Source organism: Pagrus major, chromosome 11 (genome assembly GCF_040436345.1).
Source record: "Pagrus major chromosome 11, Pma_NU_1.0".
In the NCBI taxonomy this organism is placed as follows: domain Eukaryota; kingdom Metazoa; phylum Chordata; class Actinopteri; order Spariformes; family Sparidae; genus Pagrus; species Pagrus major.
The window spans coordinates 35,547,652-35,574,731 of NC_133225.1; the positions used below are offsets into that span (position 1 = coordinate 35,547,652).

Genomic DNA, 27,080 nt, shown 5'->3' on the forward strand with positions numbered 1-27,080 from the left:
TTCAGCAGGTTGGGCCGCTTAACTAGGAGGTGGTTCTGGAGGATACTGGAGAAGACAAACAAATTGTACACATCTCCCGCCTCAAACCTTGCTACCCCACTGCACAGCAGGTGGAACAGGAACAATGTTTTTTTCTAGGTTGAGCCAAAGCGTGAGTATGGCGTCTGACACTGGCAAGTAAGGGAGAAAAACAAGTCCTCCACTCCGTCAGCCTGCCCAGGCATTTTGTGCCGCGTTAAGTCCGTGATATTAACGCAAGTGTCATCGTGAACGGAAACAATTAATTCAAAGAAAGCAGTCTCTGGAGACCCGACAACAAACAAATCACTACGGTACCCATGAGTCGGCGGAAGTCTGGTGATCCCTTGTTTAATTTAATTTTATTTTTTTGTTAATGGATTGACTGAATCGTGGTTGGGAATACTTCATTGTTTTGAGTTAAGTTTCGCTGGTTAATGGGAAATCCCGAAGTGGAGTATTTTTGTAGTGTGGACTGAACTGAACCTAACTTTGATTTCTTTCTTTTGTTTGTCTAATATAACTATTTTTTAACTTGAATTGGTGGTGTGGTTGAAGTTATTGAAATTGAGTGTTTTATTCATCTGCTCTGCTGTTATTTACCACTGTGTTTGTGTTTGAGAAGTGTATTCAGGGGCATGTGTGTTCTGAGCACATGTGTCCTTTGTGGGGTTTGATTTTGATAATTGATTTCAATTTAATCAAACCGTTACACTGTGTGAATGGAAAAGCTAGCAGCGTGGAACGGGAGTGTTTCGGTCTGATGGTGTTCACAGTCTGACAGCTAAACAGATCCTTCACTCAACGCAATGTGACAGGACCAAACAACAGTAATGTGGTAACTGGTAGTGTCTTTGGCAACTTATATGAGGAAAGAAATACAGCAGTTATACGTGGAAAAGCCTTTGTCATCCTGTCTGTCCTCCTGTCTGTTCTACCGACTCTTCGTCACATTTCTGCCCCAAAAACAGCTTATGTCCCCAGCAGCAGGGCCAGGCGGCTCCCGCTGTTGAATGGCGGTGGTTATATGATGTGATTTAGAGCAACTAACTTTAACTCACCATGTCTTTGTCTCCTTCCACTATTGAGTTGTTGTAGTTACTGTCGCTGGTAACATGTATTGAAAAAAATCACTGCGACGGTGAGCTCTCCTGACCGAGACCTCAGTGAACTTTCCCCCAGAAAACAGCATCCCTCCCCATGAGTGAGAGCCCGACAGGATCTGCTGTTTACTGATGGTGATTATGTTATTATATAATTTAGAGCAAAAAATGTAACTTTGTCACTTTCCACAATATATGGTGGGTCAGGATTTCAATAACAACAGATTATATCTGCATCATATGATTATAAACAGTCGGTGGACATGTCATGTTTAGATTAACACATGGAAACACGTTAAAAAAAAACACAGATGTCAACATCATGATGTGTACCATCATGTCTCTCATGCCTGCGTAGAGGGGTGCTCTTCTTTGTGGCAATAATGCCATATCCGTGAAAAGGGCTAGTGTTTGTAGAAGCCCACTGCTTGTGAGAATGAGCAGGTGTACCCCAATCAGACTCACCCTTTCCCCCGATAGAGTAGATGATGATATTCGATTTTGGAGCACTGGGCTGCATTCATTTCTATTGTTTATTTGGAACAATTAGATCCCAGAGATGCTTGAATGGATTTATGGTGTGATGTTGCTATTTCATCAGTCTAGTGCAGACTTTTGACAGATCATAATGACAACGGCAACAAGGTTTTTATTCCCAGATCAGGGACATAATTGTGACATAACCTGTCTCTCAGTTGGCTTCCAGCAGGCAGAATGTGTGGTTTCTGTACAATGTCTGGCACACATCACTCCCTGTGTCTGTGGGCCTTCAGTTTGTTTTGAGTTTCACATAAGCCTCATGGTTTATTCGGATTGGTGGTTGGAAAGCAGTGCTGCTCTGAGGTTGAACAGTAAGTCTCTGGACCTCCTGACAGAAGGGACTCTTTTTGGGATTCAGGTCTTAGATTGTGAGTATCTGAAAGCTCAGTGTGTCTTGTGCAGGGCTGGGTATCGCTACATTTTTTTAGCAAAACTGTATTGAAACCAATTTTATGAAATAACAAAAGACTACATTACACATACACATGGTGAGCTCTCTGAGTCTCTGGACGTAACCTAGTGGTTTTTTTTTCGATATGCCTCGTGACAGTCAATCACTTGGACAACAAGCATACTGAATGCTTATTGGTTCACTGATGCTGATGAGATGAACTCCTTAGGTATTGACTGTCATTCGTTTGCTAACGAATGACAGGATATTTTTTTAATACTGGATAGTATCAAGGCAAGTTGGTCTGTGGCATAAAATAATCAAATTTTGATACCCAGCCCTAGTCATTGATTTAAGATGTGACCAAAATGTAAGAACTCTTTTTTTAATGTCAATAATCATAATAATGGATACGCATGTGTTGGTTGGTGTTCTTCTTGTTTAATATGGCATGCATTTACTCTCTCTCTCTCTCTCTCTCTCTCTCTCTCTCTCTCTCTCTCTCTCTATCTCTCTGTCTCTCTCTTTCTCTCTCTCTCTCTCTCTCTCTGTCTGTCTCTGTCTTTGTCTCTCTGCAGAGAAGATCATAGATATTCTTCTGTCAGCCACAAAGAGCTATGGCCTTGGGGAAGAAGTGGACAGGTATGTTGGTGCTAGTTGTCGAGTCAGTTCCACACAGTGCAGCCATCACAATACCGCTTTCTTCTGTACTTAAAGTCTCCATAATCAGTTAACAGAGACCGTTCTAAATGGATGGATGGTCTCTTTATATTTGGTCCATCAATTAGTCATCTGATTTGTAAGTTACCTTAAATATTAGGTATAGAAAACTGCACTACCATCATTTCAGAAAACTATACAAATGACAATAAATGCAATATATACAGCAATATAGACCACCTAAAGGGTAACTTCTGTACCTGCAACCTATTTTCCCAACATTACAGAATGTGTCCCTACAGAGAGAGATGTTTTTTTTAAAGAGTAAGATCATTTGTGGTTTATTCAGACCAACCAGGGTTGGTGACTGCTGTAATAGTGGAAAGACAAACCAAGAAGGTTTTGGTGAGTTTTGTTTTGTTCCTGGTGAGTTTGAATAAAGTGTGTTTTATGATGGTAAGCTTTCTGTTTCTGTAAATGGAGTATGGTGGCTTTGATGAGAGCAATATAATGACTATTTCTGGTAAACAGAAAGGATCTCACTCTTTAACAAAAAGGTCTGTCCTTTCCATTTCAGACACTAAGAGTAACAATCTGAGCTTGTCGGGGGCAAAGTACATTGACGGTGCTCAATAGATCCTTTTCAGAGCAGACATTTTGCTTTGTCAAAGCAGAAAAAGCACATGTGGATTTTTAACATTAATGATGGCTGCATTCTGGTTAGGTGAGCCAGTTCCAGAGCTGTGGTATTGTGAGTACTCTTTCAATGACATGGCTTATTGGGACACTTAATAGAATGGAGCCACCGTTCACATTATTGGAATTACATTGCAGTCTGTTTTGCAGCTGCCAGATACATCGTCTCGCTTCATACCAGAGTGATTTCAAAAATAGTTGTCTCTGGTAGACACACACAAATTCATGGGACAATAAGGTCCAGATTGAAAAACACGTAAGTTACCCTTTCATCACTCTTCACAAAATACAATACTTTACTTAACGCATTAATTGTATTGTATTAAGGTCAAATTTCCATTTTTTTCTTAACCTTCTTTTTCTTCTTTGATGTTTTATAGATTATCTTTGTTAAAGCAATACACCTGTTAATTTTAGATTGTTTTAGGCATCATTGTGCACTGAAATAGGAACTTGTTTTATTTAAATTTAGACAAATTATGATGCTGAGCTTCCAGTCTTTTTTTCCACTGGTGACTGGTGTTTTCTTTTTTGTTTTTAACTGTTTCTCAGAAGTATCTCTGTCTCGTTCTACCCTTTCAGTTGTCACTGTTGTTGAACCATTGTACAGCATTTTTTTCTTCATGTACAAAACATAACTTTTTTGCAGACGCCTCACACAAAATAACATTTTTAATTGTAAAAAGGATCTATAAACATGAAAAATCATTCCAAAAAAATGGCGCTCTTCTCTCAGTCATCTGACTGAACCAAATCAAGCTTTTGTGGCAGGCAATTCCAAACTTTCTTGGATGGGCTCTTTGTATCTGCTTAAAATATTGGACCTAATGGTTCAATATCCACATATTCTCTACAAACGAAAAACGCCACGTGTTATATGTTTCTAAACAGAATTTCCCTGGTTAAATGGTCTGTCCATCTGCCCTGAAACTTCAACATTAATGATTGGATTCCAGATCAGTTATAAACCAACTGTGTCTTTTGTTAAGTTTTTGTCTTTATATGGACCTCATCAGTTTCACACACACTGTACTGACCTTGTTTCATCAGCCAGCTGAGACAATTAGGAATGTATTTATTTTTCAACCTAGAATTAAGCAGCACAGACTAAACATAGGACATATGTTAATGTACCACAGCACGACTTCATAATCATAATATTAACCAAAGTGTGACACATTGACTTGTGTTAACTTAACTGAGAACTTTATTGAGAATAAATACAAAGTAAAGAACTCTGACATTTATAGTCTTCAGAAGTCAAAATTAGAATCTCCACTGACTCTAAACAACAGGAAAACTACTATGTCACTCCAAAGTAATCAGTGATACAGCCAGTTGTTTGTACGTTGAATAAAGATCAACTGTGTGTAATCAAATAATTGTGTGTTGAAACGACCTGTGGAAGGAGGTCCAACAGGTGGTACATGATTTCCTGACAAAAACAACATCGTGAAGATAAAAGAACAGATATTTGACGGAGTAGATTTGCTGCTCGTAAAAATCACAACATTCATCTGTTGACTTGTGCTTTCCTTATGTCTGACTCTAAGTATAAGATGGGGTCCATTGTATTTCTTCCTTTTTCGAAATCCGCTCTGAAAAGGAGAGAAAAGTTCTTTGCTTTCGAGATAATGTTACTCTTTCAGTCATCATTCGTTCCATAGTTTTTCCTAATCGTGAGGTAAGTGCCCTTGGTCTATACCTTAAAGGATCTGATAGGTCTTTACTGGGTTTTAAGATGGCAGAATGATTGATTGTTTCCAAGTTGCTGGAATTTTCCCTGTGTCCCAAACTTTATTGAATAACACTAATACTGTAAGTGCACTGTCTTCCATGTGAGCTAACATACTATAACAAAGACCGTCTTTCCCTGGTGATGATTGTCGTGAATTTAAAATTGCCCTCTTTAATTCTGTCAAACTTAATGGCAGATCTAAGCATTTTTTTGTTCTGGCTTTCCTTACATTCACACCTGTGTTCTGCAAAAGAGTATTGTCCCTACACAGCCTGGGGTTAGCTGACAAATTTGATGAGCTATGAACCATCATTAATGTTTCTGCCAGGAATTCTGCCATTTCTATATTGCTGATTGCTACTTTCTTATTGCCTGTTAATACCAGGATTGATATATTCCTTTTGATTCCACTCATCCTTCTGATCATTCCCCATATGTCCGACAATTGTGTCTCTCTCCCTACAGTATTGCAGTATTGTCTCCAAAAAGTCAGTTCAGCTTTTCTTATAACTTTCCTAACTTGCTGCTTGTGATATTTTGCATTCAAATAGCGTTTCTAATGAATGGTGCTTTTTAACTGTCTAAACGCCCTGTTCCTTCTTTTAATAGCATGCCTACAATTCCTATCCCACCATAGTACACTTTTTTTCCTTCTGCATCCTACACCTTATGGTATTGTTTCTTCAGATGACTGTATTATGGCTGCAAACAACCCTTTATTGAATTCATCCCTATCTACTATATCTTCTTTTCTAACCTATTCACACTTTCTCACACTTAATTTCTGAAACATATCCCAATTAGCTTTGTCTAATTTCCATCTTGGTATCCTTATTTCCTGCTCTTGTTGCACTTCCACTCCCACCTTATTTCTAATCGGATAATGATCACTACCCAGTGGTGACTGATTAAACACCTCCCATGTTGTGATGCCTGCAATTCCATTTGATACCAGAGTCAAGTCGATTGCACTTTCTGTGTTTTAAAAAAAAACATTTTTTATTATATTTTCTTTTTATTGAGTTTTCATTTTTCAGAACACAGTACAGATATACATGTGCCCACTGGACACAGAACATACAGTGAACAGTAGCAGGAAAGTCTGTTCCTTGAATGAGCAGCAAGTCTGCTTGTAGGTTTATATATATGCACACATGCATACACACAGACACACATCTCTCCACATCCATATGTATATTCAACTGCCCAGTCAAATTCATCCTTAAAAACAATAAGAAGCATCTTAAGTTGAAAAATAAGCCCCCTCAGTGTAAACAAAGCAGCACTACACAGAATCAGGTCTTATATTTTGTACATGGGTGATCCATTTCGTTTTGAGACAAGATGGCGCCAGTGTGTGTGGCCTGCCGTCTGTCACTGCCAGTGCTGTGTGTGTTTATGCTGTTCGTTTCGTTTCTTGCTCTGGATGTCGACTCTCTACTGGTGTATGATCGCCTAACACTGCTGGATCTTCGACTTTCTGCTGAAGATGTAGTAAAATTGGATGATGGTGGACGTGAAACTTTGCCCCCGCTCTTGGCGAGGGTCCCGGCTCACCTTTGCTGCATCCCGGCTCCAGCGGCCGGCTGGTGAAGCTGAAGGCCCGTCTCGCTCGCTTTTAGACACTGTGGCTCCATTAAAAACCAGGCAGCCTAAAACTAAATCTGAGCCCTGGCTAAATGACACGACTCATGCTGTCAGACGTGAGTGCCGTAGAGCTGAGCGCAAGTGGAAGAAGGACAAACTGCAGGTGTCTTTTCAAATGTTACGGGACTGCTGGCATCATTATCAGAAAACTGTGAAAGATGCTAAAAGAAAACATTTCTCTGATATTATCCTGTCAAACTGTCACAAGCCTTGTGTTTTGTTTAACACTATTGACTCAGTTCTTAATGCCCCGCAGACTGTCTGTATAGAGGCCTCCCCTGCTGTGTGTGAAAATTTCCTTCACTTTTTTATTGATAAGGTTACCTCTATTAGGGCCATTATCTCACCTTCGGCTTATGACCCCTCAATCTCTGTCCCCTGCTCTGCTGTCTTTGACCAGTTTGAGCCTGTGACTCTTTCCTTTTAACAGGAGATTGTTGGTCACTTAAAGCCCTCAGGTTCTCCAAATGATGCTGTTCCTTCTCGACTATTTAAAGAGGTTTTTCCCACTGTTGGGCCATCTGTTATTGCAGTCATTAATAGCAGTCTGTCCTCAGGTGTGGTCCCTGAAAATTTTAAACATGTAGTAGTACAACCTCTGATTAAAAAACCTGGTCTAGATTCTGCAGTTCTTGCTAATTTCAGGCCTATCTCCAAACTACCTTTTCTTTCAAAAACCCTGGAGAAGATCGTGCACAGTCAATTAATGGCCTTTCTGGAAGAGCATAATATTCCAGAGGTTTTCCAATCTGGTTTTAAAACCCTGCACAGCACTGAATCAGCTCTTTTAAGACTTTTTAATGATATCTTTTTAGCTACTGACTCTGGTGACTGTGTTATCCTTGTGCTTTTAGATTTAACTGCTGCATTTGACACAGTGGACCATGAAATATTGATCTCACGTTTGGAGCAGTGGGTGGGCATCAGGGGCATAGCACTGGAGTGGTTCAGGTCGTACTTGGCTGATTGAACTTTCTGTGTCAGCCTTGGTGACTCTGTATCCTCCTCTGCTCCTCTCTCGTGTGGAGTCCCACACGGCTCAGTTCTTGGCCCTCTCCTCTTCTCTCTCTATTTGCTCCCGCTTGGTTCCATACTTAGGAAGCACGGCATTTCATTTCACTGTTATGCGGACGACAGTCAGATTTATGTGCCTCTTAAAAAGAAAGATAAATACGATGTCAGGCTGTTACTTAAGTGTCTCGACGACATAAAGGCCTGGATGGCTATGAACTTTTTAAATTTCAATGATAAAAAGACAGAAGTGATGGTTTTTGGTGGCACCACTGGGACCCCCCCCCCCCCCCTCGTAGATCTGGGTTCCTTGGCCCAGTATATCAAACCGAGCATCACAAACCTAGGGGTTAAAGTGGACCCTGAGCTTAAGCTCAACAGTCAGATCAAGGCTGTTGTTAAATCAAGCTTTTTCCATTTGAGACAGCTGGCCAAAATAAAGCCAATTCTGTCAAGGCAGCACTTTGAGACGGTAATCCACACCTTTGTTAGCACTCGGCTGGATTACTGCAATGCACTGTATGTGGGGGTTAGTGGGTCCTCCATCGCCCGTCTCCAGATGGTGCAAAATGCAGCTGCATGTCTTTTAACTGGCACACGTAAACACGAGCACATTTCCCCCATTTTAGCCTCACTCCACTGGCTGCCTATTCAATTTAGGATCCATTTTAAAATTCTTTTATTTGCTTTTAAATCCCTGAATGGTCTTGCCCCGCCCTACCTCTCTGAGCTTCTACACACTTATACACCCGCCCGCTCTCTCAGGTCAGCTGATCAGCTGCTCCTGAGCGTGCCTAAAACTAAGCGCAAGCTCAGAGGGGACCGTGCTTTTGCTGTGTCGGCTCCTTAATTATGGACGTTAAACAGGCCTATTCTCTGTCTGTTTTTAAATCACTTCTTAAAACCCATCTCTTCTCCTTGGCCTTTGACACCTAGTAAGATGTTTTTTTCTTTATCTCCTTGTTTTAATTTCTTATTTTCATTGCTTTTTATTGCGTGGCTATTATTATTTTTACTCATGTTTTATGTCTTTTAATTTATTTTTGTTTTATTCTTCTGTACAGCACTTTGGTCAATTTTGGTTGTGTTAAGTGCTTAACAAATAAAGTTGGATTGGATTGGATTTAGACCAATTTTCATTAAACATATCAATCTGAGTTCTTAATGTAAAAGTAATTCTCTCCTTAATGTAAATATTATAAACTAAGTCAATCCAATCATTAATGGTCGGAATGTCTGTCTTAAGCCATTTTCTGGTCAGTGCCTTTTTGCAAGCCACTAACAACACTCTTAATAAGTACTTGTTTTGCTTTCCCCAGTGAAGCTCTTCTAAATCCCCAAGGGTACATTATTAAAATTAAAATGGAGCCGCAGAGGGACAACTCCAGAACATGTGAAAGTGGTTGGCCCGTGCACTTCCACAGGACCTCCAGCAGGTTGTCTGGTTAGAGGAACTAGTCTTTTGTGCTGGAGTGCAGAAGAATCGAGTCACATTCTTTCAGCTGAATTCTCTCCAGGAGGGAGAGCTTGTCGTAGACCATCGCTGTCTGCAGATCCGGCCCTATTCATCTATTGTTATTGTGAAGTTGCCCTCTGTTTCCCATCTTGCTTTAATATTCAGAATATGATCACCCTTTAAATGTTGAATAGCAGTATATAATTTAGATATAATGTTTTGGCAGGTGGCACCCTCATAGGCTTTATGAAAAATGACAAAGATTTCTTCCTCAATTGTGGGGCCTCCCCTTGGAAATTTCTTGTAAATAAAATCCCCGATTTGTAAGAACCTGAAATGATCCTGATTCTGCAGATTAAAGTTGTCCTTTAGGTCCTGGAAGCTCATAACCGTTCCTTGTTTGAAGAGGGTACAATATGCAGTAAGACCATTTCTAATCCAGCTTCTAGACCTTGCATCATATTTACTGGACATGAAATCCGGGTCATAAGCAAACCATTTAAAAATTTCAGTCCAGTCCTTCAATTGGTACTTTTTAAGTAGCTCCTTCCATGTCCTCAGGGAACTAGATATCCAAGGGTTATTGGGGTCCAAAAGACCGTCTGTCAATGAAGGGTCTCCAACCGACGTGTTAAGTGGTAGTCCCCTCCCCACCGAGCTTTCTATCTCTTTCCATCTCGATCAATAGTTGGGTTTACACCAGTCAACTAATGGCTGAATTTGGGCTGCTCTGTAGTAATCCCTCAGACACGGAAGGGCCAATCCACCTCTCTCCTTTGATAGTTGTACAGTTTTATATCTTGTTCTTGGTTTTTTCCCAGCCCAAATAAATCTAGAAATGATTTTGTCCCACTCTGTGAAGTATTGTTCTGGTTTCCCGATAGGTACTGATTGGAATAAATATAAAAGTCTTTTTGAAATAATTGAGGTAAATAATTTGTAATCCAGGTTTAGTACACTAATTGAGCTGTCGTTTGCACACTCCAGTTTATCTTTCCCTTCCTTGGGTATAACTGAGATGATCGCTTCCTTCCATGACGCTGGAATCTCCCCCCTCTCCAGAACCCAATTAAACGCACTCAGTAGAATAGGTGTCAGAGCCTCTTTCAGATTTTTATACCACTCTGATGTAAATCCATCAGTGCCCGGGGATTTACTGGCTTTCAGTCTATAGCATTTCATGGCTATAGCAGGGTAAAGTTCTTCTTTTGTTATGTGTGAAATAAGATATTTATTTTGATCTTCTGTGAGGGTTGACAAGTTTAAAGTTTTGAGTAATGTCTCCATTTTTTCATTGGTGTCGGTCTGAGGTTGTGAATATAATTTTTCATAGTATTCCTTAAAACAATTTTTTATTTCCTTCATTTGATAGTGGACATCCTTGGTTTTGGGGTCTCTTATCTTATATATTGTGTTATCCGCCTGTTGTTTTTGTAGTTTATATGCTAATAGTTTTGTATATTTACTACCCCCTTCATAATACTTTTGTTTAGTAAATATCAATTTCTTTTGAATTTCTTGAGTGTGTATTTCGTCTATTTGATTTCTTTTCTTCGTCATCTCAACTTTAGTTCTAGGATCTATTGAGTTCTTGTGTTTGGACTCAAGGTTTTTTAGTTCTTCCTGAAGGCTGTTGAGTTTTTCTGCTTTTTGTTTCTTAAGGTAGGATGTTAATGCAATCACTTTTCCTCTCATTACTGCTTTACAGGCATCCCAGAGCACTGACGGAGACACCTCTCCATTATCGTTACATTCTAGATAATCGGCTATTTCTTTCTCAAACTGCTCAATCCTATGTTTATTCAATATGCTTGAATTAAGTCTCCAATGTGTAAGCATCTTTCTATATGTCGCTGTTAGGGTCAAATACAATGAGCAGTGATCAGATATGTCCATTGTTCCAATGTGACAATTTTGTACCTTGCTGACATCGGTTCCGAATAACAAGAAATAGTCTATTCTTGAGTATGTTGAGTGTGGAGAGGACAAGAAAGAGAAGTCTCTACGTGATGGATTTAGTTGTCTCCAGACATCAATCAGTCCTACCTCTGATATTATTGAGTTTACTTTCTTCAGTATTTTTTTGGATTTAAATATATTAAAATCTCCACCACATAAAAGAGTTCCTTGTGCTTCTATTGTGATTCTGTCTAGTATTTTTTATATAGAAATCTGATTCAGAGCCAGGGGGGATATAAACATTGTAAAGGGTAAACAAATTTCCATCAACTTTCCCCTTTATCAGTACAAATCTGCCTTCTTTATCCTTAATAGTCGTCATATGTTCATACATTACTCTTCCAGAAATCAGTATAACCACCCCTCTTGTATGTTTTGGGCCGTTTGAAGAGGAAAATAAAATGTCTTTTGAGTTTTTCGTGTTCTATACTGGTCATATGAGTTTCCTGCAGAAATGCTATATCTATGTTCTCTCTTTTTAATTTCATAATAATTTTTTTCTGTTTGATTGGGCTGAGAAGCCCATTAACATTTAGAGAAATTATGTTAACCATGTGTTATCTACAGTCAGGATTTTAGCTTTGAGTGTCGTATCATATGTGATAGTGCCCTTAACAAGTGCAGATTTCTTGCTTTGAAAAATAGAAAAACAGATCTCCCCTACTTTGAACAATAAACAGTAACACATTGTCAAGAACATTAGAACAGAAACAGATACTTCCCTGAAAAAGGGGACCCTTGTCCCTCTTGAGTCCCTGTTGGTAGGTGGAGGGAGAATACCCCCCCAGATGGTTGGGGCCCTCCCCAGTGGAGGAGTGATCAACCTACACGTACACTCCATATCCACTAGATAAATCCAACATAAGCCACACTGCTAAACTGTTCAATCGGTATTTAACATTATTTATAAAGAAAAGGTCTGAGTAACTCAGAGTTACCTTCTTTATGTCCATTCAGTCCACTTGCTAAACTGTGTGATGACCATATTTTTAATGAACAGGTGATCTCCTGAACTCTTGAAGCTTCTCTCTCACCAGTGTCTCCATCCGTTTTCCTCTGACCCTGGTGTGTCCCTGTTGCCATGGGAACACCTTCAGTATGCTCTCCTCTATGGTGGGATCCGCGTCCTCTCTAGTGACGTATTTGAAAAATACATACGTTGGTTTGGTGCCTACCTGTTTACTAAACATATAAGGAGTAGTTAACATTTATAATCATCAGAGAACGTTACATACATTGTTTTTGGTACCTGTCTGTTTCCCAAATATATTTGTACGTGTGTGAATGGGTAAATGAGAGGCATTAACTTATAGCACTTTGTAGAAGGGCGCTTTATAAAGTTCACTCCATTGACTTGTAGTTCACGGGGCAGATCTGCTACATCCAATATGGTGGAGATGTCGACGTACGATTCAGCGCTCAGTGAGGCGTCTATGTATATATGTCTATGGTTCTGATGACCCCCAGCTTGTGCTCCAGTGGGTGATGAGAGTCGAACAGCAAGTATTGATCTGTGTGTAGGTTTTCTGTACACCTCAATGTTGAGGCTTCTGTCTTCTTCAATGTGTACTGCACAGTCCAAGAAGGGCAGACTGTCTCCTCTGACATCTTCCTGTGTGAACTTGATGTTATTGTCCACAGCATTTATATGTTCTGTGAAGGCTTCAACTTCCCTTGCTCTGATTTTGACCCAGGTGTCGTCCATATATTTGAACCAGTGGCTAGGAGCAGTTCCTGTGAAGATAATCAAGGCTCTGCTCTTAACTTCCTCCATGTAGAGGTTGGCCACTATTGGGGACACCGGTGAGCCCATGGCACAGCCGTGCTTCTGTCTGTAGAAACCTTCACTGTACTGGAAGTAGGTGGTCATCAGACAGAGGTCCAGTAAAGCACAGATGGGGTCTGGGGTGAAGTTGGTTCTGCTGGACAGAATGCTGTCCTGTAGCAGGCGTTTCTTCACCATCTTAACCGCTTTTTGAGTGGGAATACATGTAAAAAGTGATGTGACACCATAAGAAACCATTGTTTCGTCTGGGTCCAGTGTTATTTCTCTCACCTTGTTGGCACAATCCTGTGAGTTTTTGAAGTGGTGTTGAGTGTTACCAACCAAAGGAGCTAGGATACTGGCTAAGTGCTTGGATATGTTAAAGGTAACTGAGTTGATGCTGCTGATGATGGGTCTGAGTGGTGTTCCTTCCTTGTGTATCTTGGGGAGTCCATAGATACATGGGATGGCTTCCCCGGGGTACAGTCAGTAATGTAATGGCCTATCAATGGCTTTGTCCTTTTCCAGTTTTTGCAGATAAGTTTGTCCACCCACAACCTCTAACGTGTCAATGCTCAATCTATTATATGAATTATAATAGTTGACTATTTTCAACTCATCTGTCCCTGTCCAGATTTTGATAACTATAGACTCATGTTCTTTCCCTAATTTACAAATCTTAAACTTCATCCCATCCCACACTAATGTTGCTACACCCCCACCTGTTCCAGTTTCCCTATCATTCCTAATTGCTGTATAACCCTGAATCACAAAATCCCACTGTTGTCTCAACCAAGTCTCTTGTATGCATATTATGTTAGGTTTATCTTCTAATTCGGATATATGCAAACTGTGAACATTTCATTGTGTCACTTGGTGAAATTAGAGGCGGTGGAGCAGCGCTCTGGCAGCACTACACCTATGGACTGGATTACTCATGTACCACATCATAATGTTGCATCTTTTCTGTGTTACAGTTTGAACTGTAAGACCTGCATTATCGTAGGCAATGGAGGAATCCTGGCCAACAAGTCTCTTGGACAGAAGATTGATGAGTTTGATGTGGTGGTCAGGTATGTTTTGACACAGAAGTACTATACTGATGACCCACATGCTTTAAAGCTTCGATGCTTCTACTGTAGCCATGGTAACTGACGTGAAAATCGGTGTTTGAAAGCTTCTGGGTTTGTTTTTTTGTTTTGTTTTGTATTTTGCGTTGGCTGCACTGAAAAAGAGCCAGAAGACTGATAAAGAGCCAGAAAGCTCATGTGTAACTTGTCTCAAAACCATGCACATTGAAGTTTGGAGACAGGGTTGAAGTAGACACTGGTTGTTCATCTCCTCTCCTGTCCTCATCTCTCATTGACCCCAAATTACAATATTAGCCAAGTATATAAGTAAATAATGACCACAAGTTGTGTTGTCGACCTTGCCATTCTCTATTATAATAATAAAAATGATAATATACATTTAATTTATATAAACTTTAAACTCTAGGGACTGCTTGCACATGAAAATCCCAGGAAATAGCAGTTTCTGAGATACTTAAACCACCCTGTCTGACAGGAACAATCATCCACAATCAGAGCCACTATTAGAGAAATTAGACCTGGGTTCTCATTTATAAACATTGCTTCCGCACAAAATGGGGCCTGAAAGAGTCATACGCCACGTCCAAAAGTTGTGATCTATAAAAATGAACTGACAGGAGAATGTGTGCACCTTTAAGTAAACTCTGACCAATGTGTACGAACATTTTGGAGGGGAGGGGAATTGACAATGCAGATGGTGAGGTGTGAATTCAGATTGTAAAATGAAGCCTCTCAAACATTTAATCCCACTTAATATCAAATGTTTATCATAGAACCATGTTATGATAATCATACAAACCAGCCATGTTATGTGTACTTGTGTATACTATGTGTACCATATTTATTCCATAAGCACCTTTCCACTGTAAAAGATATAAGCAAAGCCAAATCTCAAATCAAAGTCTGCTAGATATTTCATAAGTGCTGCCACACCATCACATCCCCCGGCGCGCAGCGGAGAGGGCCGGATTGTGCTGACGCTGACATACACGCACGCACGCACACACACACACACACACACACACACACACACACACACACACACACACACACACACACACACACACACAATTCAATTCAATTCAATTCAATTCAATTCAATTCAATTCAATTCAAAGGGGCTTTATTGGCATGAAAGTTTAACAACAATGTTGCCAAAGCATCTGCCTAAGCACTCGGACAGAACACAACACACACACTCTGCCTTCTCCAGTCACCTCACCCAGTGTAGTGTCACCAACAGCACATAAGGATTGTATAAATTATTGAAACTTGTAAATAAAGTCAGAGACAGCTCTCACACAATCATTACACTCCATATCCTCATTATGAGTCCTAATCATGATGCAGGCCGAGTTCACAGTAACTTAACTTCAATAAAGAAAGTGTTCACGTATCAAACTTCCATTTTCAAATGATATCCGAGAGGGAGGGATACCACTGATTGTCCTGATCATTTGGCAGGTAAGAAGCAGTCAGTCTGATGAAATATAAATACTGCAGTGACACTTGTGCGTAATGGTGCATGATGGACACACAGACTTTCAATGTCTTCGCACTGCTGGAGGACAACGTGAAAGAAAGAATTAACAACGTGTTTTTTAATCTCATTTACGAACACGTCATTTCCTGTGCCAGAAAAAATTACTCTTCGTTTTCTTCTCGGTTGTGGCCATGATTCACTCTTATTAACTGTCAATCAGCAGGATAATTTCCATTCATTAACATTCATAAGGTGCTTTGCATTGACCATTTATGGTTTAATGTGGGTGTTTAGAGGGCGCTATATGAAGCAGATCCATGTCTGCAAATTTCAAGTTGATTTGGGATTTATAAAAGGAAATTGTGCACTTTTGGGGCATACACCAGGTTTTATAAATCTGAATATTTTTTGCCGTACTATATTTCCTCAATTGTACGTACCAAACATTTAGTGTGGATTCTCTGCAGAATTTTATAAATGAGATCCCTGGTATTAACATTCACCCTGAGTGATCCGATCACAGGTGGACAGCTTTATGCCCATCAGTTGACACCTGACATTGACATTAGTCCCGACATGTGCTTCATGTGACCACTTGTGATCAGATCTCACTTCCCTGCCTTTGGACTCTGACATCCTTATAATGTGATCTGACCTATCATTTAAGCTTATGTATTTTATAATTTGACAAAATGTTTTACAGTTTTATATACGTTTTGAGTCTATTTGACAGTGCTTTCCATGATTGATTTTGCATCTGTGTGCATTTAGGTTAAATGAGGCCCCAGTGAAAGGCTTTGAGAAAGACGTCGGCTCCAAGACCACCATGAGGATCACCTATCCAGAGGGTGCCATCCAGAAGACGGAACGCTACGAAACTCAGTCCCTGTTTGTCCTCTCTGCCTTTAAAGCTCTGGACTTAAAGTGGCTTCGACACATGGTCTTCAACCAGAGGCTGGTAAGGCAGCTTAAGAATGTAGTTGTAGCCAGACAGTTGGTAATAGGGCTCCCTCACTCACTCACTCAGTCGGGCTGTCCTGAATAAAATTTTCGGGGCTACGAATATGGAGTTAAATTCATGCCAAAACCTCACAAACACACAAAACATGTTTTACTCACACCCAACGATTCACAAACAAACTCAGTGTGGTTTGCAAATACAAAACATCATTCACAAACTAATGCATTTTGTTTTGCAAATAAGAAACGTACCTATCAAACAAATACATCATGCTTCAGAAACAAATACAGCATGTTTTACACATACAAAGAAACATATTTCTTCAATTACAAAAAAATATCCTTCAAGTACAAGCTAAAATCTTTCAAGTACAAAAACAGAACAACCTTCAAGTACAAAAAAATCCTTCAAGTACAAAAAACAATTCTACAAGTACGAAAAACTGTCACGTGACTTTTGGCACAATCTTACCACTGTCACATGACTTTTGGCACTATTTTTCTGCCTTGCAGATTCACACACAAATGCCTTCAGATTTACACACAAATGCCAGTAAACTTTCTTGGGGCGGCAATAGCTCAGTCCGTAGGGACTTGGCTTGGGGACTCAAAGGTGGCCGGTTCAAGTCCCACTCGGACCAAAAAAAGAGTATGATACGGACTTGTAATGGAGAATACTAGTTCACATCCTGGGCATTGCCGAGGTGCCCTTGAACAAGGCACCGACCCCTAACACTGCTCGTTGGGCGCCGTTGCAGATGGCTGCCCATTCACTCGTTCTCCTCTATACACTGTGTGTGTGTGTGGGTGTGCATGCATGTATAACGTGAGTGATAAAAAGAATTTCCCCTTGTGGGATTAAAACAGTATAATAAATTAAAATTTAAAAAATTAAATTAACAAATGTCCTGTAATTTGCACTCAACAACAGCAGGCGGCGCTGTTGAGTCAATTTAAGGCTGCCACGACGATTTTTTTTCCCCAAAAAATCTTTATTCAAGGCCGCCAACAGGAGCTACCATAGTCATATATACATAGACGCCTCATTGAGCGGGTTGGCCCGCTGCTGCGATACATCGACGTCGCCGCCATATTGGAGAAGGCAGCTCAGCCCCGTGAACTAATACAAGTCAATTGAGTGAACTTTATAAAGCTCCTTCTACAAAGTGCTATAAGTTAATGTCTCTCATTTACACATTCACACACGTACGAATATATTTGAGAAACAGATAGGAACCAAAAACAACGTCTGTAACGTTCTGTGATGATTATAAACGTTAACTACTCCTTATATGTTTAGTATACAGGTAGGCACCAAACCACCGGATGTTTTTTTATAATGTTTTTATGAGTGTTTACAGCTGCCAATGTATGTAACTCTGTTACTGTGGTGATACATGACAGTTAAATATTGAATCAGTGTCTGATCTGGTTATTATAGACTATATACAATAACTATAGAATTGTTTTTGTATTTGAAGGATATTTTTTTGTAATTGAAGAAATGTGTTTCTTTGTATGTGTAAAACATGCTGTATTTGTTTCTGAAGCATGATGTATTTGTTTGATAGGTACGTTTCTTATTTGCAAAACAAAATGCATTAGTTTGTGAATGATGTTTTGTATTTGCAAACCACACTGAGTTTGTTTGTGAATCGTTGGGCGTGAGTAAAACATGTTTTGTGTGTTTGTGAGGTTTTGGCATGATTTTAACTGCATGCAGGGCAGAAAGGCTCCCACTGTGAGGACAGTTTTCCACTCACTGATACTCTTTTGTGTGCTCTTATCACATGCACACACCTGTTTTTTATGTGTGCGAGCTTTCATACTATTTTAACTCCACAAAGAAGCTGCATTTCTCGCTCTTCATCAGTCTTTTGCTTCATTTTTGATGAAGCCGACGCATGTTTATGGCACACAATATATCCTAATGACACCATTACGTTTTGACTGAAATGTCTCATCAACTGTTGAATGGATTGCCCCTTTAGGATAAATTACAATAAATTGGTTGATCCCTTAACTGTATTTAGTGCCATCATCAAGTCAGATTTTGATTTAGTGTAATACTTGGGTTTATGACTGATGGTATGAGTACACGGCTAGACTTTTTGTCTTTGCTGCTTCTCTACACAAAACATTCATGTCATGCTGACTCACACAATCATAGGTTTTTTCTTTACTACAAAGACTCCAAAATAAAGAGTTGCATCAGGATTGTATGTAACTCCATCAGCCCTGGTTCTCATCCAGACAGATGTCCCCCCACCAGCTGATTAAAGACACATGGATCACAAGTAACCATATTATAAAATTCAAAGAGACACAAATGATGGGAAGCAATAATGACAACTTCTTAGGTTGGTTAAATGAATATTAAATCTTGAATATGTATGTTCACATTAATATACTGCAGGTTGATAGAAACACATTTTTCGAGATGTCAGAAATCTGCTTTAAACATGTATATTTCAATTTAGTAGTTTGTAATGATAGAGTCAGCAGTTTCAAAGTTTTAATTTTTTTGTTTTAGAGAATGGAGGAAAGCAACACCGCCATATGCGTCCTGTATTTTTGCAGAATTGAGCTAGTAATGATGGCCTTGGTCAATAAACATGTACACACATGCTGTGCACCTGAGTTGACATAACAGGACACTGTGGCATGAAAGGCCTGTGGCACAAAGCAGAGGAAAGAGCAGCAGGGTGCAGGCAGGTAAGAAAAACAAGGAGGTGAGAGACAGACATGGAAAGGCTGCCGGGGAAACTTGTGACGAGAGCCAGACGTTGGTCAAATACAAAATCCCAGAGACCTCTCTGTCATGTGGAAAGATGCACGGCAGCATCCGAATTGCTGTGGCTATCTGCGATACATCTATCAGGCCTCATGCTGGGTTCAGACTACATCATACTTCTGTCCGTTAAGATGGTCACTGCATCATAATAGGTGATTATAGAGTCACTAAGGCTTGACAGACTACATGTTGCTCCAGTAATGACCAATTATACCTTACTGTTGTTCATGACCTGAGTGTTGTCATCAGGGGGGAAGTGCTGGGACAAGTACATAGAGAATGTGTGAGGAAGGAAAAGATGACGGTGAGCTCTGTGCTGTTTCACAGTTGCACTTCACAGCACACCAACATCATTCCTCTTTCACCTCACCATTAACAGTGTTGTGTCGGCTGTCGTCCACTAAGATACCATACATGGGATAAAAGGATCAGTGACTGTGCACACTGCCCATCTGCATTCTCCCGCCCTAAGTCTGGCAGGTGTCGCTGTTATCGGCCAATATATATATTGAGTACATATTATTTATCAATATTTTCACAGATGTTTGTTTTTTTCCGTACACCTGACCTACAATTATGTGAACTATATGGTTCACATCCTTTGCCCAGTTACACTGCACTGCTACAACAGTCTGAATGTGTCTGCCTAAATGTTGCATCTGTAAGACTATTTTTTTAATTTCTTTTGTGTATCATCTGTTATGTGAATAGGCCTGGGCAATAAAACAACAGTGATATGCATCGATGATAGACACATCATCAATAGGAAAAATAAAAGAGTTGAATAAAATTTTCAGCAGTTTCCCATGTATGAATTACATGCAAAACCAATGGAAAGCCTTTAAGAATATGCCTCGGCCCATAAACAGTCTGCCATATCCCTTGATAATGGAGCGAGCTACAAGTAACATGCGAACATCCAATCATTTTACAGACAAATCCCACATGTGCTCTCTCTCTGGCTCAAACAGCCTATCAAATCCCTAGGTGCTACGACTAAAACACAAACAGCCAGTCATTTAACAGGTGTGTAGTTCAGTTGCACCATCGCCATGTGACTGACAACAAGAGAAGTGTGTGGAGTGAGGCATTATTATGGATCCCACTGCAGTGCAGACCAGCTCTACTCCGTCAGTAAAACTGTTAGGTCACACAGTGGCTGTGGTAATGTCTGCTTCTCTCGTGGTCTGATACAACGGCCTATGAGCCGCAGCCATGCCAGCAAACACACCGATTCCTTCGGCCTCTGTCCCGGTCCTCTGCTTCTCCTCTCCCTGTTACTCATCCTCGGGAGCGGCTCTTCGCTGCCGAAGTGTCCCAGGGCTCATTAGATAGAGCAGACAGACTGGCTCTGCCCACCGCTGCTCTGACACCCAGCCTGTTTGTTCTGCCCCATGAGCCCAGGGACAGTGAGTGGTGGGCGTGACCACCGGGGCGACTACAACTCACCGCACCAGCTTCGTTAGTATGACAGTATTTTTACCTATTTATGTAATTTTATTTGTGTGTTTTTCATTGATGTGTTAACATAATTATAACCTGTGTGCCCGGATTAAGTTGTTAAATTCAAAATAAAAGGTCAAATCAACCTTTTTTCACCTGGTCTTTAAAAATGATAAAAATAGGGCAGGTCATTAAATACAATAATTATTGATATAGGCTCATATTAAACTCCACTATTGTGACAGACTTTTCTGCCATATCGCCCAGGCCTAAATGTGAACATATCAGATTTCCGGGCCCACACAGTTGTAGTGAGCAGCTGTACTCAGTGGCTGTGGCTGCGGCTGCCACAGAGGAGATGAGACAGAGGGGTCTGTCTTTGAGTAGAGTGATGGTGATCACTGTTAGATAACTGGGATTGTAGTAGAGAGGGAGGGTTGCCTGTGCATGTATGAAAGTAAGACATACAGGCTTTGGGTTCAGGCTTTATGGTTGTGCATGCTTGAGTCAGAATGTAACACATTCCTGGAGTCGGAGACACAACATACCTGCTTTGTACTCCCTCTGCAGTCCTCCTCCCTTACAGGAGAGCAAATGGGGCCAAATGCTCTTAGACCACCAAATAGATCTGAGTAATGACTGCTACTGGGCTTCATTTTTATTTTATGAGGGGTAGAGTCAATATTGCACAATTCAACAACAACACAAACTGCAGCCTCAAAATGACCAAAAAGTTGAATCAGCGCCTAAACAAAAATAATCTTCATCACAAAGACAGGATTTGTTGCTGGGCTGCTGTGCATTACTGCATTAGTCTTAGCCTGATGGACTGAATGTTTCTGCATTGAGATTTCTGGAAGGCCATCTTGAGATTCACTGAGTAAAAACACGAGTATCCGAAGCAACAAAATGTAACTTCCAGGAGAAAGAGTTGATTGTTGAGTTTCACTCCCAGGTCGTTAAATACTGACAATAGGGTTTGGCATCCAGCCGAGCTGCCAGCCTAAAGCATCAGGATTTGACGGAAGTTATATTTTCTTAACAGAAGAAGCACCATTTCTATATCGTTTGATAGGAGGTACCATAGAGTAACTATAGTTCTTACAAGGTTCTTTGATAGACAATCATAAGTGATTAAACGTACAACAAGGAACTTTGAACTGGTTATGAAACAGTCTTATTACTGATGCCTCCTGGATCACATTTCCCCGCCACTGACAGGTGGAAGCACAGACTGTGTGCACACAGTAGCATCTGTATTGCTACATCCCTGCCCTCTGTTGTCAACTGGCTTGTGTCTTGACTACAGTGGACATGACCTGAACTCTGCAGCTCGTGCATTTAAATATGCTTGTAAAACCCACCCACATGAATTATTTTCATTGTTGTGCATCAACCAAACAAAGAAGATTGCTTGTCCTTATGTTTGTGCTGTCTTTATGTCCTTAATAATGAAAAAAAAAGTTATACAGTTCATGTTCCCATTACCAGAATGAAGTCAGAAAACATGCAGATTTAATAGTGATAGTTTTATTTGTATATTTATACATTAGACCTTGAGCTAGTGTATCCATAATTTAATATGCTTTCACTCAAACTGTCAGTCGTACAACCCTGATTCCAAAAAAAAATAAAATTACAAAACACTGTAAAACAGAATCTAATAATTTGCTGATCTTTTTGACATATCAACTGAAAACAGTTGAGACAATTTGATTTACGTTACATGTGTTAACACATTTCAAACAACTTAGGACACTGTGGAACGCTCCAAAAAACCCTGTTTGGTACATTCAGCAGGTTCCTTGGTAACAGGTGATGGCATCATGATTGAAAGGCTCAGGATGGGGTGAGCTTCACCACTTTGCAAACACATAATTGTATAAAGGATGTTACTGCATGGGCTCAGGATCACTTTGTTAAACTGCTGTCAGTAAACACTGTGTGCTTGTGAATGATCACAGCTGGAGTTGTTTAAGCACAATCATTACAGGACCGTTCAGTGCGGATTGCGTCTCAACATGACACATTTTCACCACTCCGAACTACGGCTATTACAGTCTTAACAGTGCAAAGACAATGTATCTGCTATGTAAACATCATAGCTTAGATTTCTCTCTCTCTTCTCTCTCTTCTTGCAAGCATCAACTGGGAAATGGAGTCGCATCGTTAACATGACCAGACTTGATTGACAGATTAAAACTGTGTAATGCAATGCTGTAACTGTAACTATTACTCCCATAAAAATTAATAAGACTACTTAGCCAAGTCTGCCACAGTGCCCCTAGTGGATGGGCTCCTAAAACAATCTGCCCTGCTGTATAGCTTCAGAAGTGAAGCTATATGTTTGCTGGCAGTGTGTGGAGGCAGTATTGTTGTGACATGTGACACTGCCACACAGTTAGGCTGGATAAACAGTAATGGTGTTAAAGGACTTTGAAGCTGATGAGACTGACTTTATTTACAATAACGCTTCACAAAAGGACATCACACCACTTCATGAATACACACACACACACACACACTAGTTATGAATGGGCAGGGGTTTACCCCTGATCTTAGTACCATCAGACTTCACAGCTGAGATTGATTTTAATGTCATTAGTTTTTCAGGTATCAGTCATAAATGTAAAAAGTAGGGCTGTCAATCGATTAAAATATTTAATCGCGATTAATCGCATGATTGTCCATAGTTAACATGGGAGTGGACAAATATGCTTTATGCAAATGTATGTTTATTATTATTGCAACAATCCAAAACAACAACAAATACTGTCCAGATTATTCTTCAGAATAACCTCAAAGGTACTGCATGCTCAAAAAATATGCTGAAAGCATAACATGGCAAGTTTGTCTCATGTAGAGTTGTTCAGGCATCTCTGTTGCAAACTATCCAGCTTAGTCTGAGAGGGGGGAGGAAGGCTTTCTGCATCAGCTGTGTGCTTGGCCAGCAGGTGTTATTTGAGACTCAACATACTCTAGTGGTAACTCAGTTCACATTGACAGTAAATGCAAATAACTTTGTTCTTGTGGAGAGAACCATCTGTCAGGGCTTTGAAGCTCAACTTGTCATTCAAAAGACCTTTTCTTTATCCATTTCTGCTCAAGGAGGTTTGTTTCTGCTGCCATCCACAACGTTACTGCTGCATCACTTCTTGATTCCCCAAACTACGGGGCGGACCGAGGGTCATAATGAAAGAATTTGCATTAGCACCTTATTATCGCGGTGAATTTGACAGCCCTAGTTAAAAGTATTAGAAACAATGACATTTTAGGCTGATGATGATACAAAGATGATCAGTTTAAGGGATCACTAAAGTTATCACAATTCATCATTTATGGATGAATCAATTTTCATGTCAGTCCATTCAGTGGTTGTTGAGACATTTTACTCTGAACCTCAGTCTAATCCAGTAGATAAAGAAATATGTGTCTGTGTTTTTGACAATATGGGTCACATGCATGCAAATGACGTAGTTCTAATTATACACTGTACTATAGGAGTTGTTCTCCCTGTTGCCTTTGAGCCATGCTAATGTCACTGATACAAAAATGCTACTGTTGGTCTGTCCACTGCTACACCACACTGAAATATGTCAACAACTGTTGAAAACATTGCCATGACTGACTCTGTTCATCCTCTGACTTTTCCTCTCATGTTACCATGAGGTTGACATTTTTGGTTTTAAATCAAATGTCTTGGCAACTACTGGATTAATTGACAGTTCATTACAATTTTGTACAGCTATGCATAGTGTCCATACAGTATGACAGTATGATTTTGATTACTTTTGACTTTTCAAAATGTTCCCGTCCTCAAAGCACCACTGTGTGTAAGAGCTTACACCACAACTAGTGTGACTGTAGACGGGTATCTTGAGCACATACATTGCCACTGTACTACATAACACAGACTTCCTAAACTGATCTATGCTAATGTTTCTTGATATGAATTTATCTGGATTAAATCTATGTAAACATATTCACTGATACTGTTATTAAAGGGATGTGAGAATTGCTGGTCATTGGCTCCCATCTGCATGGTATAGATGGCCTTTCCACAGACTGTTGTGTCTTCCCAGTGCAGCCAGCTAACAAAGGTGTTGGGTGTCTGGCACAGATAGAAGAGCAAAATGTTCGTAGTCAGGCAGGATTACTGTCTGATCTGTCAGTTTGGAGTTTACAGTCAAACTGGGTAACAGTACTATGCTAGTAAACTAACAGATTATATCATTGCTGTTTGGTATCTCCCTTCCCCACAACATACCTGAGTGAACTCAGGGATAGGTATCCTAGTTACTGCTGATAAAGAGCCATCAGGACAAATGGTATTTAGTGTAATGGCCCCAGGTGTACTGACACAGGGGCTTCCTGCTTTGACTGCCTTTGTTTGCTCCACTTGTTTTTTCATCAGTGTTTGAGTGGTGTTGACCTCTTCCCCCAGGCCTCAGCTCAGGGTATTGCTTTCTCTGGGGTGCTTTAGCACTATCATAATATCCACTCCTGTTCGGCCTACATCGCATCCCACCAAGTGATAGAGTATGAACTGATCATTATTTACAGTGTCAATATTAATGCTAATTATGCAGCATTAATATGTCTACTTTCTACTCTATTTACTACTACTACTACCAACACTACTAATACTGCTGCTGCTGCTACTATTACTACTAGTAGTATTACTTCTACTTCTACTACTACTGCTGCTGCTGCTACTTCTACTACGATTACTACTACAACTACTGCTACGACTACTACTACTGCTACGACCGGTTTTAGAATACTACTGCTGCTATGACTACTACTACTACTACTACTGCTGTGACTACAACTACTACCACTACTACTACTAATGCTACGACTACTACTACTCCTACTACTACTACTACTACTACTGCCTCAAATACTACTACTACTACTACGACTACGACTACGACTACTACCAATGCTACGACTACTACTTCTACTACTGCTACGAGTACTACTACTACGAATACTACTGCTACTTCTATGAATATCTACCCAAATTCTCCCATGTGACCCCCCTCCTCCGTGACCTCCACTGGCTTCCTGTTGCAGCCTGCATCCAATTCAAGACAATGGTGCTGGCCTTCAAGGCCGTCAACGGAACTGCACCCATCTACCTCCAAACACTGGTCAGACCACACGCCCCAGCACGAGCACTTTGCTCTACTACATCAGCTGGCCGGCTGGTATCGCCATCGCTAAGAGCAAACAAAGGCCGCTCCGCGAAGTCGCAACTCTTCTCTGCTCTGGCACCCCAGTGGTGGAACGAACTCCCGACGAATGTCAGGACGGCAGAGTCACTCACCATCTTCCGTAAAAGACTCAAGACTCACTTGTTCAGACTTCACCTCGACCCTGCATAGCATGACTCCCTCCCCACCCCTCCTACCCACAAAAAAAAAAGAAATGCACTTGTATGCACTTACCCTTAGCACTTAAACCATAGCACTTATGTACTTAAGGTATCCTTGATAAATAGCAGCTACCATGCTCAGATGAGAGCTTGAAAACTGTTTATATTTTTTCTTTTCTACTTTATCAACGGTGATATGTTGTGGTTTCTTTCTTGTGACAAATGTCCAATCCAATCCAACTTTATTTGTTAAGCACTTTAACACAACCAAAGTTGACCAAAGTGCTGTAATGTACTTACTCTAAGTCGCTTTGGACAAAAGTGTCTGCTAAATGCCCTAAATGTAAATGTAAATGAATACTACTACTGCTGCTACGAATACTACTACTATAATACTATTACTACTACAAATACTACTGCTTCTTCTTCGAATACTACTGCTAATTCTATGAATACTACTACTGCTACTACTTCTACTGCTACGACTACTACTACTGCTACGACCGCTACTATGAATACTACTGCTGCTATGACTACTACTACTACTACTACTACTACTACTGCTACTGCAGCTGTCAGTAAGGCAAGGCAAGGCAAGGCAAGGCATCTTTATTTATATAGCGCATTTCATACCAAGGCAACTCAATGTGCTTTACATAAAGACAAAACATAAAAAACAAAAAAAAAAAGGAAGCATAAGACAGAATAAAAACAAACAAAACACTGAAAACAGAGTTAGAAGCAAGAGCAAATAAAAGTAAAATAAAAGAAAATAGATAAAGTTTTAAGTTCTCAGCTATAAGCACGTGAAAAGAGAAATGTTTTTAACCTGGATTTAAAAGTGCTTACAGTTGGGGCTGATCTCAGTTCTGCTGGTAGTTTGTTCCACTTGTGTGCAGCATAGCAGCTAAATGCTGCTTCACCATGTCTGGTCTGAACTCTGAG

General features: G+C 40.2%; 1 protein-coding gene across 2 annotated transcripts in view; it reads left to right on the forward strand.

Annotated features, from left to right (window-relative positions):
- Positions 1-27,080, forward strand: part of LOC141004670 (CMP-N-acetylneuraminate-beta-1,4-galactoside alpha-2,3-sialyltransferase-like) — a 161,698-nt gene that overhangs the window by 71,469 nt on the left and 63,149 nt on the right. For both annotated transcript variants that reach the window (XM_073476323.1, XM_073476324.1), the window contains exons 6-8: positions 2,631-2,694; positions 13,962-14,057; positions 16,330-16,516. In XM_073476323.1, the coding sequence (XP_073332424.1) occupies positions 2,631-2,694; positions 13,962-14,057; positions 16,330-16,516 (347 nt within the window). The remainder of the gene's footprint in view (positions 1-2,630; positions 2,695-13,961; positions 14,058-16,329; positions 16,517-27,080) is intronic.